Genomic DNA, 17,189 nt, shown 5'->3' on the forward strand with positions numbered 1-17,189 from the left:
AGATTGAATGCAAAGGAAGGAGAAGCAACTAAAACTGCCTCAAGTGCAATGGCCGGTGCAACCAACGAGGCACCAATAGGCATGTAACTAGAGCAGGTTGGATGTCTTGAGGATTGAGGATTCCATTTGAACTTCCAAAACTAGATACCACATCTATAAGCTTAGCCAAAAGTTCCGAAGTCTTCACCTCAGGAAACTAACGGCGACAATGGTGCAGAACTTGCAAGTTGTCGTCATTGCCAATAACAAATGAATCATACTTCACATTATCGTGTAACACGAATATAGAGATTCTATAGAACAACTTCTCTATCTGTTTGATGCCAAGCAGACCTAGTTTCTGGAGTATAGTATCCTTAAACTCAGAAAAACTCGTCGAATATTTAAGAAAAACACTCAACTGGTCCTTATCGGTAAACTTAATACCTGATCACCTTTTTTTCTTAATGGACCATCTATAGTGCACAAGAGCTACAAAACTCTCATCACTAGTCATTGTGAATCTCATTACGGTGAAAATTTTATGTTAAGCTCATATTTATAGACGTCAGTAATGTATAAATCGAATTAAGTGCATTCGATTTACTCACATAGTGTAATACATACAAAATCAAACCTATTGGATTTGATTTACCTAAATGGCCACGTATCATTATAAATCGAATTGAATGGGTTCGATTTACATGCAAATACAAATCGAATCTCATTGTTTTGATTTAGCGCTTATATTGAATTCGAAGCCATTAGTTTTGTAACGACCCAGCTTCTAGCATGTCATGACCAATGCTAACCGCCAGGCACTACTACACGACTTTTCCCAGAGACTCTACCACTAATCGAGATCGCGTGTCAGATATACAGATATAACGAAATAGGTGATAGATAAATAGATAATATATACATAAAGTATAGAAAACATAGCAAACTCATACATATATACCCAAAGGCTCATTTAATACATCATAATTCACATTGGATTACGTCGTTGCTTATTCATGAAAATTTTTACAAACTCTATATTTATACTAACAGGCATCGATTCACAAGAGTCATTCTAGTCTGGGACTAGTTCTAACTTGTTTATATAAGTATTTACAAAAGCACCTAGCCCTCTAAAAGTCTATAAAAGTGAGGGCAAAGACAACTACTACTACTGCCACTATTATAACTACTGTTGGTCATCGATCCCTGGTAGTTGAAGAAACATGGAAGTGCTGTGTGGAAGTAAGAGAAGTCACTCTGACCCTTCGGTAATGCTACTGCTGCTCGCTAGTCCCAAGACTGGAAACTCAAAGAAGATCTCGCCAGTTTGCATCTGCGGAATGGGGAGGTAAGGGGTAAGAACCTAAGGTTCCCAACAGGGTACTACACAGGAATCCTATGGGGTTCCACAACCTAAGTCTAAGATTTCGCACAGTTAGGTCGGTAAGTCACACAAATAAGTACAAGTATAAGTATATAGCAGAATAGTAAACAAACACAAAGTACAGGAAGCAGAGACAAAATACAATCACAAGTATAAGTAAGCAACCATAAACATAGATAATGCAGCAACCAAGTATGATGCATGTCTAGTCCTATGCAGGCCATGAGTTCATGCGTCGGTTGACTACCCGCAACCCGACGTTACCTAGGAACTAGTCCTAAATATGGTTTCCCAATTGCGTCCGTCCGTGTATACGTGTCAATGTGGTTAAGCATACCACCAGTCCGTGACAACAGGAAATCGTTGCAAAGCTTGATGCCATAATATATGCACAAAGGAAAAACATAGTTTTAGCAATCAGTGGGTAAATACCCGCCTCCAAACAACCTCTAGCACCTTGGGGTTTACATTTCTTTTTTCGCGACACATCTCAATAAATTTTATCTCTAAGGTACTTCTCTGTCCTTCTTTTTAAATAAAACTTGTGCCCGATCCTTTCTTAAAATATCTCAGTCTTGTCACATTTTACCATTTTGTTCTTGAAATTTTTGTACATTTCTAATTTTACCCTTTTTGTACATAACTTTGTTTTCTAGTTTTCTTTAGGCTTTTATTGACACTTTCACCACTAGTTTATTTCACCATTTTACCCTCATATTTTTCCTAAAAGAAATTCTTACCCTTTATTAAATTAATTAGTAATTTTTAATTTTGATTTTATGCCTAAAATTACTAATATGTCCCTAAGTACTCTAGCTTATCATTTAACCTGATTTAGCGTCAAAATGTTACCGGATTAATCCTAATATTTTTCTATGACCAAATTATCCATAATACTTTTAATTAATGTCAATTCTATCATTATGGACCTAAAACCATATTTACCCTTTATTAATTTACTTACTTATTCTAGTTACCACTTTTTACCGTTTTACTTCTAACTTTTACTAAAACTTTTATTTAGACCCGAAACTTTATTATAATTATAATTTTGACTCAACTAAATTATATAATTACTATCTTACCCTTAAGGATACTAAGTTCATAATTTTATTTATTTTTCATTTAAATTATATTTTTAACTTTCTTTTTACCAAAAAATGACCATAACACCCTTTTTACTTTTACACCTTTGTTCCATAGGATTAAAAATCAGTTTTCTAGCCTCCTTTTAACCCTTATAAACGTGACTTTCATGATCATTTAGTGGCTAAATTTTTAGGGGTGTATTTTTTCATTTTTATCCACTTTTAGTGACTTTTAAGGCTTGAAACTTAAACTCCAAGTGCTCCATTAATTTTTTACTGTCCCATACATTTTTCAGAGGCAAACAAAATTCAAATATTACTCAAATAACAGTCCAAAAATAGAGAAGTGTCACTAAATTTCCAGAATTAAGAATCAAGCACAAAATCACCACAAAGTGGCTCATATGAACACAAAAAACAAGCACAAACATACTCTAACTAACAGTAACCCTTACCTCTTATGTAATTCGGTTAGTAAATCTTTCTTACACTAGAAAATGTGCATACAAGGGCAGAAGCACAACTGGTGGTGGTGAATTTTGTTTTTGGGCCTAAAGTATCGCAAAACGTCAAAATTCAACCACGGTGAGCTCGAAACTCCTTAACTCCTTAGGCGTGATCCATGGGTGCTTCAAAAGGAGTTTTTTATACATAGAGGAGAGTAAGGATTCATCATGGTTACTATTTATTTTTAAAAGAAAAAGAAAAGGAGAAAGAACAAGAGTTTACCTAGCTAAATTCGGTATAAACGCAAAGATTGGTGAAAACGGACAAGAGTTTGTGCTTATTGGTTTGAGCCCTTGAAGAACACTTGAAGAATAGTATATGAATGGTGAGATAAGAGGCTGAAAATGCAGGTAGTGTGTGCAGAATTTTCTCTCTTTCTCTCTTAAGAATTTGGTCAAAAGAGTGTAAAAATGTGTAAAGTGTTTTGTGAATTTTGTGGCAAATGCTTCCTTAAATAAAAAATTAAATTCTTGCAGAATTTATGATGGTAAAAGGGGCTGGAATTTTTGTGGTCAGGGCTGGGCTTCAATGAACAAGGAGCGTGAAAACGAGGAAGCATAGTCAGCACTTGCATGTCGAGCTTATCCGCAGTTAACCGCAGTTAGTTACTCGAGGTTAAATGCACAGCAGAGAGGGGTGAAAGGCTGAGATAGCCTCGGCCCAGAGGCTAAGAAGGAGAAACAAGTTACTTGGGTGGCAAGTAAGAAGATTTGGGGTCTCTAGGAGTCGTTTGCAGAATACTAGTCAGAAATTTAGTTCGGAGTAAATTGTACTGTATGGTAAAATAATTAATGGCTAAGATTTATTCTTAAAGAAATAAATCATGAATGAATGGATAATATTAATCTTGGGACACAATTATTAACGTAGAAATTATTTTTACCACTGGTTTTGAAGTTTTCAGTTACAAGAGTTTTTCTCGGCGCACGCAAAACCGTCACTAGAAGTGAATTTCCAGCTCAAAAAGTCTCTAGTGAGAAAATAAACCAATGGTAATATAATATCTATTATTTACTAGTCAAACTTGACTTAGGGGAATTAATTACCCTCATAAAGTCAATTTTGACCATATTAATAGCCTTTTTCTTTTTAATTTTTAATTTTTTTATCCTTTTTGTTTCCTTTTTTTATTTTTTTTTACCATTGGGCCAGCCTCACTATTTCTTGTTGGGCTGCGGTTTGAAATTTTTCAAAATAAATTTAAAAATAGCCAGAAAAGTCTGTTTACAAAAACCGAATTCTTACAAGTTTCGATTTATACACGATTTCCATTTGCATGCAATTAGAATCTAATGGATTCAATTTAGTACCAGTTTACATAAATCGAATTTAATCAATTCGATTTATATAGAACTGCAACTTAGGACATTCAGGTAGCCTTTTTCTTTTTAGAAAATCTGGATAATTTTGGGTTACACTTGGTTTATTATAGTAATTTATCCCATTTTTTACCATGAAAGACAAACGTAGACAAGGCTAACCATAAAAAATAAAATAAAATTAACATTGTGTCCACAAAAAATGAATTACGTTCAACAAAAATAACCAATTATTAATTGTTTATTAGTTTCATTATAAAATTAATTGAAATACCCAAATTATCCTTATCTCTTTCATTATCTTCAACCTTCTAAATCTTTCAACTCAACTATCGATTAACAACAAAATCACTATCTTCTTTTTTAAATTTTAAGCATCATCACTGTATGACCACCATAACTACTACCAGCACTACTATACCACCACTACCACTACGGCCAACACCACCGTCAACACAACACAGCAACAAACAAAAATAGAAAAAATGATACAAAAGGAGATAAACAGCAACACCAACAAATAAAGAGTATGTGCTTTGTGGGAACTGCAATGAGAGGCGAGTGGCTTTGAGAGAGATGAGTTCAAAGATGTCGTTCGTGTCCATCTTCCAAGTGCAGGAAAAGAATGATGTGGTTGTGGCAGTTGGAAATAAAATCTCAACACAAGTAATTACTTTACAATTAGCACAACACACTGACCTAATATTGTGAATGGAATGGATGATAACCATGACCGCTATACCCAATTTTGAGTGGTGCAGCCACTCTACTACTGGATTTGGCCAACTTGGCATCCTTTTTCTCGCCATCACAAGGCAATGCGGCCGTTGGTGTGTGAACTTAGAACTTGTATAACTTAACCGGCAAGTGCATCGGGTCATCTAAGTAATACTTCAGGTGAGTAAGGGTCGATCCCACAAAGATTGTCGGACTGAGCAAGCAACAGTTATCCTGTTAGACTTAGTCAGACAAACAGTAAAAGATGGTTGTTGTAGAAAGCACATAAAACGAAATAATAAAGAAAGCAATAATGGTTTGGTGTAAAAATAATATAGGAAAAAAGTTAAGGTCTCAGAGATGTTTATCTTTCTGCATTAAAACTTCTTATTAACTATTTTAACAATGAATGATTCACTCTATAGCAAACTGTAAGTAATTAAACCATAATCCCTTAGTGATTTAATCTTCTCTGATCCTCATCAAATGCCACTCCCATAGTCATTCAATTTAGATTGGAGGGTGAATTTCAAAAAGCTAGTTTATACCACAAAGGTCCTAATAACCCTAGATTACAGTTGACCAGATGTTGCTTGTCCCCAACAGGTTGTGGATTAGCGGTCTAGGAGGTGTGTTCTCAAGCTGTAGTTCAAGTGAACTCTTCCGAGGATCACAAGAACTCATATAGAAAAAAGGCCATACTCCCGTTTAACCCAGTTTTATTAGATTAAGAATGAAAACACACCTTAGAATTGAATTAAACATATATTAAAATGAATAATAATCTCAATCCATAGAAATAAACAGAGCTCCTAACATTAACCAGAAGTTTAGTTGCTTATAACTTATAGAGAAAACAGGATTCTAAAAAGGTGCAGAAGGAAGAAGATCCTCAACCTAATTGATCTCTTCCTTTAAATACTAACCTAATAATAAATACTAACCCTAAAAGATATTATTTAAAAAATAAAGATTACAAAAATAAAATAAGATAAAACTAATAAGTGCTAAATCCACTCAGAGGCCCAATTGAGTGTAATTCAGGTTGCTTGCTGGCGTACCACTCCAGGATTGGGCATTGAATGCCAGAGAGGAAAGCGCACATTTTGATCTCTTGCCCCCTGCTGGCGTTGAACGCCAGGTGGGCGTTCAGCGCCCAGGGGAGAATTGTCAGCATTTTTCTTTCTTGCTCTAGACTTCTCCAAACTGCTCCGGATTTTACTTAAAACCATAAAAATACAAGAAAAACTCAAAGTAGCATCCAAAGGTGATTTTTGCACTAGAATAAAGTAAAAGTAATTAAAATCTAAATAAAAATAATATAAAAATGACTAGAAAAAGGATATAAGATGCTCACGTATCAGCAGTGTTGCTCTTCCCCTCCCTGAATTGGATCACCGTCTGCCACAATTGCCTTTTTTCCCAACGTCCACATCGAAAGTCAATTCCTTGCCATGGTTCAAATCCCGAGAAACACGTTGGGCAATTTCAGCATTGCTGCCATGGAGAACCCTAGCACCTACAACTGGCTTCGATGGCACACATCGATGTCATCGCGACCGTCAATCTCAAGATCCAAAGAAGGATGAGTCATAAACGATAATGAGTTTATATATTTGTACGCTGACGTTCTCTAACCCTTCACTTCCTCACCCTAACCGCCAAAATCGCATCACTCTTCCCCTGTATCTGGAAGAGAAACAATGGAATAGCTTTCGATGATTGTTTCTTCTGCTGTTTCATGGAGAAGGAGGAAAATCAGCGGATAGAGAAGAAAGAAAAGGGTTATGATAGAAAAAGTAAAAAGAAGTGGGTGTGTACAGAGGAAGAGAAAATCTAACTCTGGAAGAGATGAAAAAAATGTTAAAAATAGTAAATAAAAGTAACTTGGTATTTTAATTAATTTTTTAATGAAATTAATAAAAGTTAATAATTAGTTATTTTTGTTGAACATAATTTATCTTTTATGAGTTCAACATTAGTTTTATTCTTTTATGGTTAATTTTATCGGCGTTTAAATCTTTCATGGTTGGAAATGATTATTTACCCTTATTTTAAATTTGTCGCAAAAATGTATTATACTTTACTTATTTTATAATAATAACTTGTTTAATTAACATAGAATTTTTTATTTATCAAGAGTTATTATTGAGTAAAAAAATATTTTCATTTATAATATTTAGTAGTTGTAAAGGATAGTCGATTCAAATGATTTGACCATTATTTTTTTGATTAAATTGTGTACAGTTAATTTTAGATATATATATTTTTAATGAGTTTTAGATATGTTTCTAAAATCAATTTAAAAGATGAGATATATTTTTGGATGTATTGCATCTCCATGTATCAAAGAAAGATATGAAGATATATTAAAATTTAACTCATGAACACAGAAGCATATAATTACTTCACCAATTTATGATAGAAAATTTAATACGAACAATGAGTAGAGTTAAATTGTATAAAAAAAAACTCAGAGCCCAAAAAATCAAATATTAAAGCAGAAGCAGAATGAAGCTCATGGCAGTGCCCCCATTTGTTCAATTTACACAAACTAAAACCTTCTACAAACAACTAAGTATCAAAGAATTTACAACACAAAAAAAAATTATGAACATCAATTAATTAATTAAAGAGAGAAAAACATATTCGGAGGATGAAGCGGCCACGACAAGGACTGCAGTGCGGAAGAGAAAGCACTGACGAGAATGAGGAGCTCAGACTACGAAAAAATTCTCTGTTATATTTTATTTTTTTAGAATTAAGTATGATTGCGATTTTAGAAAAATTTTTTTTGGATGTCTGAGTATTTAAGAGTTTACAATAAATTTAGATATTTTAAATTTAATTTTTGAAGTTTAGTTTTATTTAAACTATTTTTTAAATATGTATTTTAAATTTTAAAAAATACTAAATCTATTTGGATGTGTTTGTTTTGATTTTTTTAATTAATGTAATAAAAGACTAAATAAAAAAAGAGTTTAAAGGATACTTAATTGTATTGTATAAATCTGACATTTTTTATATGGACGAAGCAAATAAAAACAAAATATTATATCGATATACGTGTATGTTATTTTAATATTGAAAGTAATTAATAAAAAATTTATCTTTTATATTATAAAAAATATAAATAGTAGTTTTCAAACAAAAAAGTGCAAGTGAATGACATAATTGACATTAGGCAGATTAAATATTTTTAAAAGTAGAAATAACCTAGATGTATATTCTTGTGTACTTTGTAAATCCTATGTATATTCTTGTGGTGTTTGTTTTAGTTTATTTATTTATTTTTTTTTTACAATTGAGCTCAACACAATAAAGTGGAGCGACAGAAACAAAAGACACAAGCATTTAAAAATAAGGAAAATAACTTGAACAGTATCCCTGTTGTTATCTTCGGTATTGCCATCAACAACAAAAGGGATCCGCACTACTCCACTCTCTATAACTGCTCAAAAATTTGTTGAACACCTCGTCTACACCAGCTTCCTTGTTATTAAAGATCCGCCCGTTCCTCTCAAGCCAAATGTTCCAAATAACTGCAAAGAAGCATATGAGCCACTTGTTGAGTTCCTCTTTCCTGCTAATGACACCTGTCCAATCTCAAAATATTTCTTCAGTGAACCCGGGACAGACCACGATCTCCCAAATTCAGTTAGTCATTCACACCACACCTACCAGGTAAACTCACAACCAAGAAATAAGTGGTGAATATGTTCAACGTCTTTTTTACACAAAACACATATGTTATCACCATGGCTAAAAATTTTCAGTTTATGCAATCTTTCTTTAGTATTTACTCTTCCTATCAAAGCAAACCAGATAAATAATCCTATTCGTGGCGGAACCAAACCTTTCCATATGGTTCTGGTGAAGCTATAGATGGTGATGCCTATCGGGAGCGTTTTTTACTGCAACACCTGCACAAAAGAGTTAATTGAGAAAATACCTTCCTTGTTAAATTTTCATATGACTCTGTCTTGCGTATCACATGCTATCTTTATAGGCCTTAAAGTCTCATGCAATTGATCCACTAATTTCAACTCCCATTGGTATAAATCTCACCTCCACTGAAAGTTCCAAATCCACTCTAACCCATCCCAAAACCCGCAATCCCCTATAACAGATCCTCTTTGGTTTGAAATAGAGAAGAGCATCGAAAAATTTATCTTTAGCGAACCACTTTGTAACCAAACATCTTCCCAGAATCGAGTCTTCCTCCTATCACCCACCTCCATAGACAACCCAACAATCATCTTATTTCTGACATTTCAATCCTTGAACTAGAGCTGATAGATATCCTTCCATAGACCCCCTCTACTAGGCAATGTCTGAGCTGATAACATCACATTGGGGTTCATGTTATGACAATAGCATACAACCTTCTTTTATAATGGACACTCCTCTTTTGAGAAATGCCACCACCACTTGAAATGGAGATCTGTGTTCCTAATCATAGCATCACCCACCCCAACCTACCCAACTTTTTAAGAGCCTGAACCACTTTCCACTTAACCATTGCCAGCCCATTCCTTCCTTCCTCCTTACTCCATAGGAATTTTCTCTGCAAGAAAATCAAATTTTCTACCACTGTCCTCGGCATCTTATATAGGATCAAGTAGTACACCAACAAGCTATTCAACACAAATTTAATAAGGACTAACTTATCCACTTTATTGAGCACTTTTTCCTTCCAAAAGCTAATCTTCTCCTCAACTTTATCAATAATCGGCTTCCAAGTATTGACCTGCCTTGGGTTCGCTCTTAGAGAAATGCCCAGATATCTGACTAGAAGGTTAGCCTCGTTACATCCCAATAAGTTGCACATGTTGCAAGTCCACGACTGTTCGCAATTGATTGGGATCAAAATAGACTTATCGAAGTTGATATGTAACCCCGACGTCACCTCAAAATACTTTAGCAACCTGGCATAGTTTCTGATGGTCTCCTCCTCCGGTGGACAGAACAATATAGTGTCATCAGCAAATTGGAGACGTGACAATTCTATATTATTCTTGCCAAACAACAAAGGCGAAATACGTCTATTTCTGATTGCCTCCCCTATCATCATATGCAAAAAATCAACAATAAGAACAAATAGAAATAAAGACAGTAGATTACCTTGTCTCAATCCCTTCTCCATCTTAAATGGTTTAGTTGGTGAGTCATTTATCAAAATCGACATAGAGGCTGTACCAACACACTCCTTCACCTAACTTCTCCACGTCCAACCAAATCCCATCTTCTGTAACACAATATCCACGAAGCTCCATTTACCCGATCATACGCCTTCTGAAAGTCTAATTTAATGATCGCCGCTTCCATCTTCCTCATCTTCAACCATTGCACTGTTTCGCATGCAATAAGTGCCCCATCATGTATTTTCCGAACCTTCACAAATGCGCTCTGTGTCTCCCCTACTAGACATGGCATCACTGATATCATCCTTTGGACCATCACTTTAGAGATTACTTTATATACGCAACCTACTATGCTAATCGACCGGAGGTCTTTAATCTCCTTGGCTCCAGTAAACTTAGGTGCTAGGGCCACCCACGTAATATTCGAATCCGAAGGCAACCTTAATGATCGAAAAAATTTCAACACAACTGACGTGAACTCTGCACCAATATTATCCCAGCACTTTTTAATGAAATTCATGTTATACCATCACTTTCTGGCGCCATAGAAGACTCACAATCCCAAACAGCCTCTCTAACCTCTTCCGTTGTTGGCATTCTCTCCAATGCTACAGACTCCTCTTCATCAATTCGATTTACCAAACCGTCCCTAAACCCTACAACCGGCGATCTCTTTTGTTGATACAAATTCTTATAAAACTCTCTGATTGCAATCTTGATCCGAGCATGATTTTTTATCAATCTTCTATTAATTACCAATGCATCAATTCTGTTATTTCTCCGTCTTGCTGATGCTAAGTTATGGAAGTACCTAGTATTTTTGTCTATATCCTTCGCATGCCTGGATCGTGACATTTGCTTTCAGTGTACTTCTTTTCTCACATACCAACGCTTACAACAACTTACCAGAGCCTTCTTTCTAGCCTCCACTGTACCATCATAAATGCCATTGCCAGCCATATTATCTATCTTCTTGATTTTCTCCTCAATGTGCTGGATTTTTTTGTCCACATCACTAAATTTGTCCTTATGCCATCTCCCTAAAGGCAACGTTAGGGCCTTCAGTTTCTCTGTGATCTGCAGTTCGCCAAGATTCCTCCATTCTTCCCTAACCATTCTTAAAAAACCCTCATATGTAAACCAAGAGTCTAAGCTTTGAAAAGGTCGTGGTCCACCTCTAAATTTGGAGTCCTCAACTATAATTGGGCAGTGATCTGACAAACCTCTTGGTCCACCTTTTAATCGAATCTTAGAGAACTCCTCAATCCATTCTACACTTAATAGGACTCTATCAATACAACTGCAAGAGCGGCCTCTAAACCATGTAAATTTACGATTATTCAACGGCAAGTCCACTAGCTGCATATCTTGGATCCAATCTTTAAAATCTTCTGCTGATGCTGTTAACCTGTCCTGATCTTTCCTCTCTTCAATCTGTATAACCTCATTAAAGTCTCCCATGTAACATATCGGAACTTGACATAATCCAGCTATAAAACTCAATTCCTCCCATACAGTAAGTTTCTCCACTCTAGTATGAGCACCATACACTAAAAAAAACACAATTGAACTCATTTTTTAACAGAACTCCTTCAACACATAACCATCTCTCTCCTTTGTAACAGTTATTTATTTTAAATAGCATGTCAATCCACATTAACAACAGACCACTGGACGTGCCATTAGAACCTACAAACTCCCAACCCACAGCATCACTCCCCAAATACGTACTATATCAAACTTAGTCATATCTTGCATCTTTGTTTCAACCAAACCTAGCATATGTAATTTTTGCTTCTTTTTTAGTTCTTTCACCATACTCAATTTTCCAACACCCCGTAATCCCTTAATATTTCAAAAGCTAAAAATCATTTTAAAACTTTATTACACACCTTTTTTAGCTTCTTGGGTCTGCATCTTCGTGCCTTTTCTTTTTGCTTCGCCAGCCTCCTTTTTTGAGCTAATGCTTCATTCTGTTCTTGAAGAATTGCTATGATATCGTCTTCTTCATTATATTGCACTGCTTCTGATTCGACAACCAACTCTCACGTCCTCCTATTTTCAATCATTTGCTCCTCCCGTTTTAAGTCCTTTTCGTTATTTATTTGTATTTGTTGAAATAGAGTATTTGCATTTGTTGGACTTAATTTGTTTAATTTTATTTATTTTTTATTTGAACTATCTTCTTTATTATTGTATTGAAGTATCTTTTTAAAATGTATTTTTTGAGTTTTTTAAATCAGACAAAAAATGTAGAAGATATTATATAATAAAAAGTCATTTAACAATATAAATTTATAAAAATTTAGTTAATATGTATCGTAAAGATAAATAATAAATTTATAATTAATAAAAAATTTTAAAAAATTTTATTTAATAAATATAAAATAAATATATTAAAAATTTAAATTTTTTATATTTTTAATATTTTTTTTGAATTTCTAAATTTAACATGTGTTTTTAAGACACAAAATAAATATGTCCATAAAAGATTAAGTGTTAACACTTTCGAAAATTTAGTGGACAAAATAGATATGTCTGCACACTCTTTTTAATCCTTCTTATTCTATATGGGAAAGTATAGGGAGCTAATGGTTTAAGCGTATAATGCGTACAATGGAGGTTTAGGAAGTATTAGAGATATAATCATTAGTGTTACATTGTCCTATCAGGTTACGCTTTTGGGATGAGTGGTTTCATGATATGACATTAGAATTCTAGATCCGAAAGATCAGGAGTTTGATCCTTGGTGAACCCCAAAATTAGCTTAGATTTTTGGGATGAGTGGTTTTATGACATGAGATGTTTATTTATCCTGGTATCCGGATGATTATTCTGGATAGTATGGGTGATGTTCATTCTATTCATGAATCAAAGATTTAGCCCATTGTACATATTGTACACTTAAGTCATTGGCTCCTAACACTAGTCATTCTATATTATATTAAGTGGGTGCATCTTAGTAGTAATTAATGAACAACTACTAAATTTCATCTAGGGGGAAAAAAGACCTACCACTAATTTTCAATAATGCAAAGTAATAATAATAAGAAAAATTTCCAGTTTCCACAGTCCACACTACTCCGGTAAGATCAACTACCCAACAAAACTTCTTTTATTTGACTCTATAATTAATAATTTGTGTTACTCGCCGGAATTGGGCATCGCCGCCTGCCGCTATTAAAGGAAATAGTTCCCACAATCGTGCTACTTCTACCACCTGTCCGATTATGTTAATTTTCTTTTAAAATTACAATTACATTCACAGATAGATTATCGTTGCTATTATTACGGTAATACAATTGAAATACACAATTAGTTGAAAATAGAATGTAATGTGTGTTATTGGTGGCTGGCTGGCTGGCTTATTGCGACTTTATTCCAAGAGTAGCAAGTAGGAACTCCAATGTAAATTGCAAGGAAGAAAAGAATAAAATATTTTCTTATGGGAGGGTTTTGAGAAGCTACAGAATAAACAGGTCACAAAAGAAATCTATCAATCTTTCTTTTTTTTCGCCTTTTCTAAACAAAAACAACAAATGAATTAATTGATTAATTAATGATATAGTAATTGTAATAAGGAAATAAAATAAAAGGTGTGAGAGAATCTGGTGGGCTTTAAGCTGTGATATAGCTGTCTTTTTGAATGAATGAATTATTCAAGCCCACTCTGCGCCTCTTCCCTCTCTCTATATCGCTTCACGCAGCCATCATAAACTCACCACTTCTTACACTCACAACTTGAAAATCCCTAGAAACTAGAAAGCAAAAACCCTCACACTCTCCATAACGCAAAGCTGCTGCATTTTCCTCACTCATATTCAGATCTCAACTTGAAAAAGAAAAGGAAAAGGAAAATCAAAATCCCACCAAGTACAAAAGAGAAAAATAGAAAAGAAATTAACTTTTGTATATCAATGCGGCATATGATATGAAGAAGGAAAATCAAAACGTTTCCGTTGTAGCTGTCCTCACTGCATTGTTGTTTGCAGGTACATTGTCATCAGTGTGTGCCTCCAACTCCAAGCAAACAAGCTTCAGTGGCGAACTCAGCCATGTGGAAACCATGTACATCAAGCAGCGGCAGTTGCTCTACTACAGGGACGAGTTCGGTGACAGAGGAGAGAATGTCACCGTAGACCCTTCCCTGGTGTTTGAGAACCAGCGCATCAGAAACGCCTACATTGCCTTGCAAGCATGGAAGCAAGCCATTGTTTCCGATCCTCTCAACTTCACAGCAAACTGGGTAGGATCTGATGTGTGCAGCTACACTGGGGTCTACTGTGCACCCGCACTGGACAACCCTAAGATCCGCACCGTTGCTGGCATTGATCTGAACCATGCGGATATTGCTGGCTACTTACCGGAAGAGCTTGGTCTCTTGGTGGATCTTGCCCTCTTCCACATTAACTCAAACAGGTTCTGTGGCACATTACCGCACCGCTTCGATAAGCTCAAGCTCTTGTTCGAATTGGATCTCAGTAACAACCGCTTCGCCGGCAAGTTCCCTGCTGTGGTACTGAGACTCCCAACCCTCAAGTTCTTGGATCTGAGGTTCAACGAGTTCGAAGGTGGGGTCCCCAGAGAGCTCTTTGACAAAGATCTTGACGCCATTTTCATCAATCACAACAGGTTCGTCTTTGAAATTCCTGATAACTTAGGAAACTCGCCGGTTTCCGTTATTGTGTTGGCCAACAACAGGTTCCATGGTTGCATCCCTGCAAGCATTGGGAACATGTCGAACCTCAACGAGATCATTCTCATGAACAATGAGCTCAGAGCGTGCTTGCCTTCCGAGATTGGCTTGTTGAAGAACCTCACAGTCTTTGATATCAGCTTCAACCAGCTCTTGGGACCATTGCCGGACGCCATTGGAGGAGCTGTGAGCTTGGAGCAGTTAGACGTAGCGCACAACTTGCTCTCTGGGAACATTCCGGCCAGTATTTGCATGCTGCCAAATCTTCAGAACTTCACTTATTCTTATAACTTCTTCACAGGGGAGCCGCCGGCGTGCCTGAGGCTGGCATCGTTTGATGACCGGACGAACTGCTTGCCGGGAAGGCCGTTGCAGAGATCCGCGGCCCAATGTAGGTCGTTCTTGTCTAAACCTGTGGACTGTAACTCGTTTGGATGCAAGCCATTTGTTCCTTCCCCTTCACATCCTTCGCCTCCTTCGCCTTCTTCACCTTCTTCACCTTCACCCTCACCCTCTTCACCGCCTTCTATTCCTTCACCTTCTCTGCCTTCTCCCTCTTCGCCACCGTCTCCCCCTTCGCCTTCTTCCCCCAATGCACCAGGACAAGGTCCTCCTCCATCAACTCCTACTCCAATACCTTCTCCACCTAGAAGCGAACCTTCCCCAATTTATAGACCACCCTCTCCTCCCTCCACACCACCCTCTTTCCCTCCTATAAATACCCCGCCATCACCACCCTCTTTCCCTCCTATTAATACCCCGCCATCACCACCATCAACATCTCCACCTTACACTCCACATTCTCCTCCTCCGCCACCGCCTCTTTACTCTCCTCCATCGCCCCCGCCATCACCAATCTATACACCACCTTCACCCACGCAGCCAGCACCTCCATCTGAGCCTTCACCTACCCCAACCCCAACGCCACCATACTGTGTCCGGTCGCCACCGCCTCCGCCTCCGCCGCCAAATTCTCCATCAATACCGGCTCCTGAATTATCCCCGCCCCCACCTTCGCCTTATCATTATACCTCGCCGCCACCTCCCACTCACTCACCTCCGCCACCCACATATAACCAATCACCGCCACCTCCACCACCCTGCATAGAACCTCCTCCACCGCCACCACCTTCTCCCACACCTTATCTCCCACCACCATCCCCATCACCTCCACCTCCACCGGTTCAACATAATTCCCCGCGACCACATCATCCACCGGTCCACTATAGTTCACCACCACCGCCACCGGCACAATATAGTTCACCACCACCGCCACCGGCACAATATAGTTCTCCACCACCCCCTGTCCATTACAGTTCACCACCACCACCAACCCCTGTTCATTATAGTTCTCCGCCGCCACCAGCATCATCACCACCCTGCGAAGAAACTCCACCATCTCCGACCCCTTCCCCACCACCATCCCCTGTATATGAAGGGCCATTGCCACCTGTCGTCGGAGTCCCGTACTCATCGCCTCCACCACCACCTTTCTATTAATTCTTTTGAGATGTTCTCTCCTCTAACCTTTCAATCTCTCTCCAACACAATTCACACTTGTTTTTGCGGCCAATTCTTCTACTACACACGGCCCCTTCCTGTGCCTCCTCAATTAATCATGATCATGGTAGCGACTCTCGTCGCTTGTGGAGCAAAATTAAACATGCTAGATTATGACCACTTTGTGCAATGCAACATTTGTTCTTATTTGGATTTGTATCATTATGTGCTCAAAAGACATGAAAGTGAGAAGAGGTAGCCGTGTGTTTGCGGGTAAGAGGAGAAAGCTTCTCCATATTTTGATTTGAATTATTATGAATATTCCCAGTTGTGAAATAAAAAAAAATGCCAAAAAAAAAAAGAATAGGTTGCAGAGAAAATTGTATGTATAGCAATCAATCGGGGACCATAAGTTTCATGGCTGCAAAAACCATTGTAGCGTTAGCACTTCCTGCTACTTCCATTTCTACTTCCTGGAGTTTATTGTTATTATTATCTCTCTTATATCATAATTAATATTCTTATCATTTTTTAAACTTCTATACAATTTTTGTATTTTGGTTTCCTGAATTTAAGTTGTTCCTCTTATCAGCATTCTAATCTGTATCTGCTGTGAGATAATTGATTTCAAAGGTGTATTTTTCTAGACATCCCTGCAAGTGCAAGTGTTGGTTGCTTTTGCTTCTACTTTTAAGTCTTTGCGTGAAGTAATAATGAAAGAGTTAATGAAACTAACATAAGTGGAAAGGGGTGTATAGTGATATTAATGTCTCCGATGGAAGCAACCACCAGATCCTACATGTCCTGATTGAGATCACGGTGGTGGGGCCTCAATCACTGAATCTCCCAAGT

General features: G+C 36.9%; 3 protein-coding genes across 3 annotated transcripts; 1 reads left to right on the plus strand and 2 right to left on the minus strand.

The window, feature by feature from the left end:
• Positions 1-9,283: 9,283 nt before the first annotated feature.
• LOC130965963 (uncharacterized) lies at positions 9,284-10,143 on the minus strand. The gene is made up of 3 exons (XM_057890716.1): positions 10,122-10,143; positions 9,480-10,061; positions 9,284-9,336 (listed from the first exon to the last, which is right to left on the minus strand). Exons 1-3 carry the CDS (start codon positions 10,141-10,143, stop codon positions 9,284-9,286), a joined length of 657 nt encoding a protein of 218 aa, XP_057746699.1.
• A 65-nt stretch (positions 10,144-10,208) lies between these two features.
• LOC130965964 (uncharacterized) lies at positions 10,209-13,960 on the minus strand. Its single transcript, XM_057890717.1, has 4 exons — positions 13,864-13,960; positions 11,048-11,691; positions 10,669-10,813; positions 10,209-10,621 (listed from the first exon to the last, which is right to left on the minus strand). Exons 1-4 carry the CDS (start codon positions 13,958-13,960, stop codon positions 10,209-10,211), a joined length of 1,299 nt encoding a protein of 432 aa, XP_057746700.1.
• On the plus strand, positions 13,827-16,884 carry LOC130965884 (leucine-rich repeat extensin-like protein 4). The gene has a single exon (XM_057890643.1). It carries the CDS (start codon positions 14,073-14,075, stop codon positions 16,335-16,337), a length of 2,265 nt encoding a protein of 754 aa, XP_057746626.1. The 5' UTR covers positions 13,827-14,072; the 3' UTR covers positions 16,338-16,884.
• The last annotated feature ends 305 nt before the right edge of the window (positions 16,885-17,189 follow it).

This window comes from Arachis stenosperma, chromosome 3 (assembly GCF_014773155.1).
Source record: "Arachis stenosperma cultivar V10309 chromosome 3, arast.V10309.gnm1.PFL2, whole genome shotgun sequence".
Classification (NCBI taxonomy): Eukaryota; Viridiplantae; Streptophyta; class Magnoliopsida; order Fabales; family Fabaceae; genus Arachis; species Arachis stenosperma.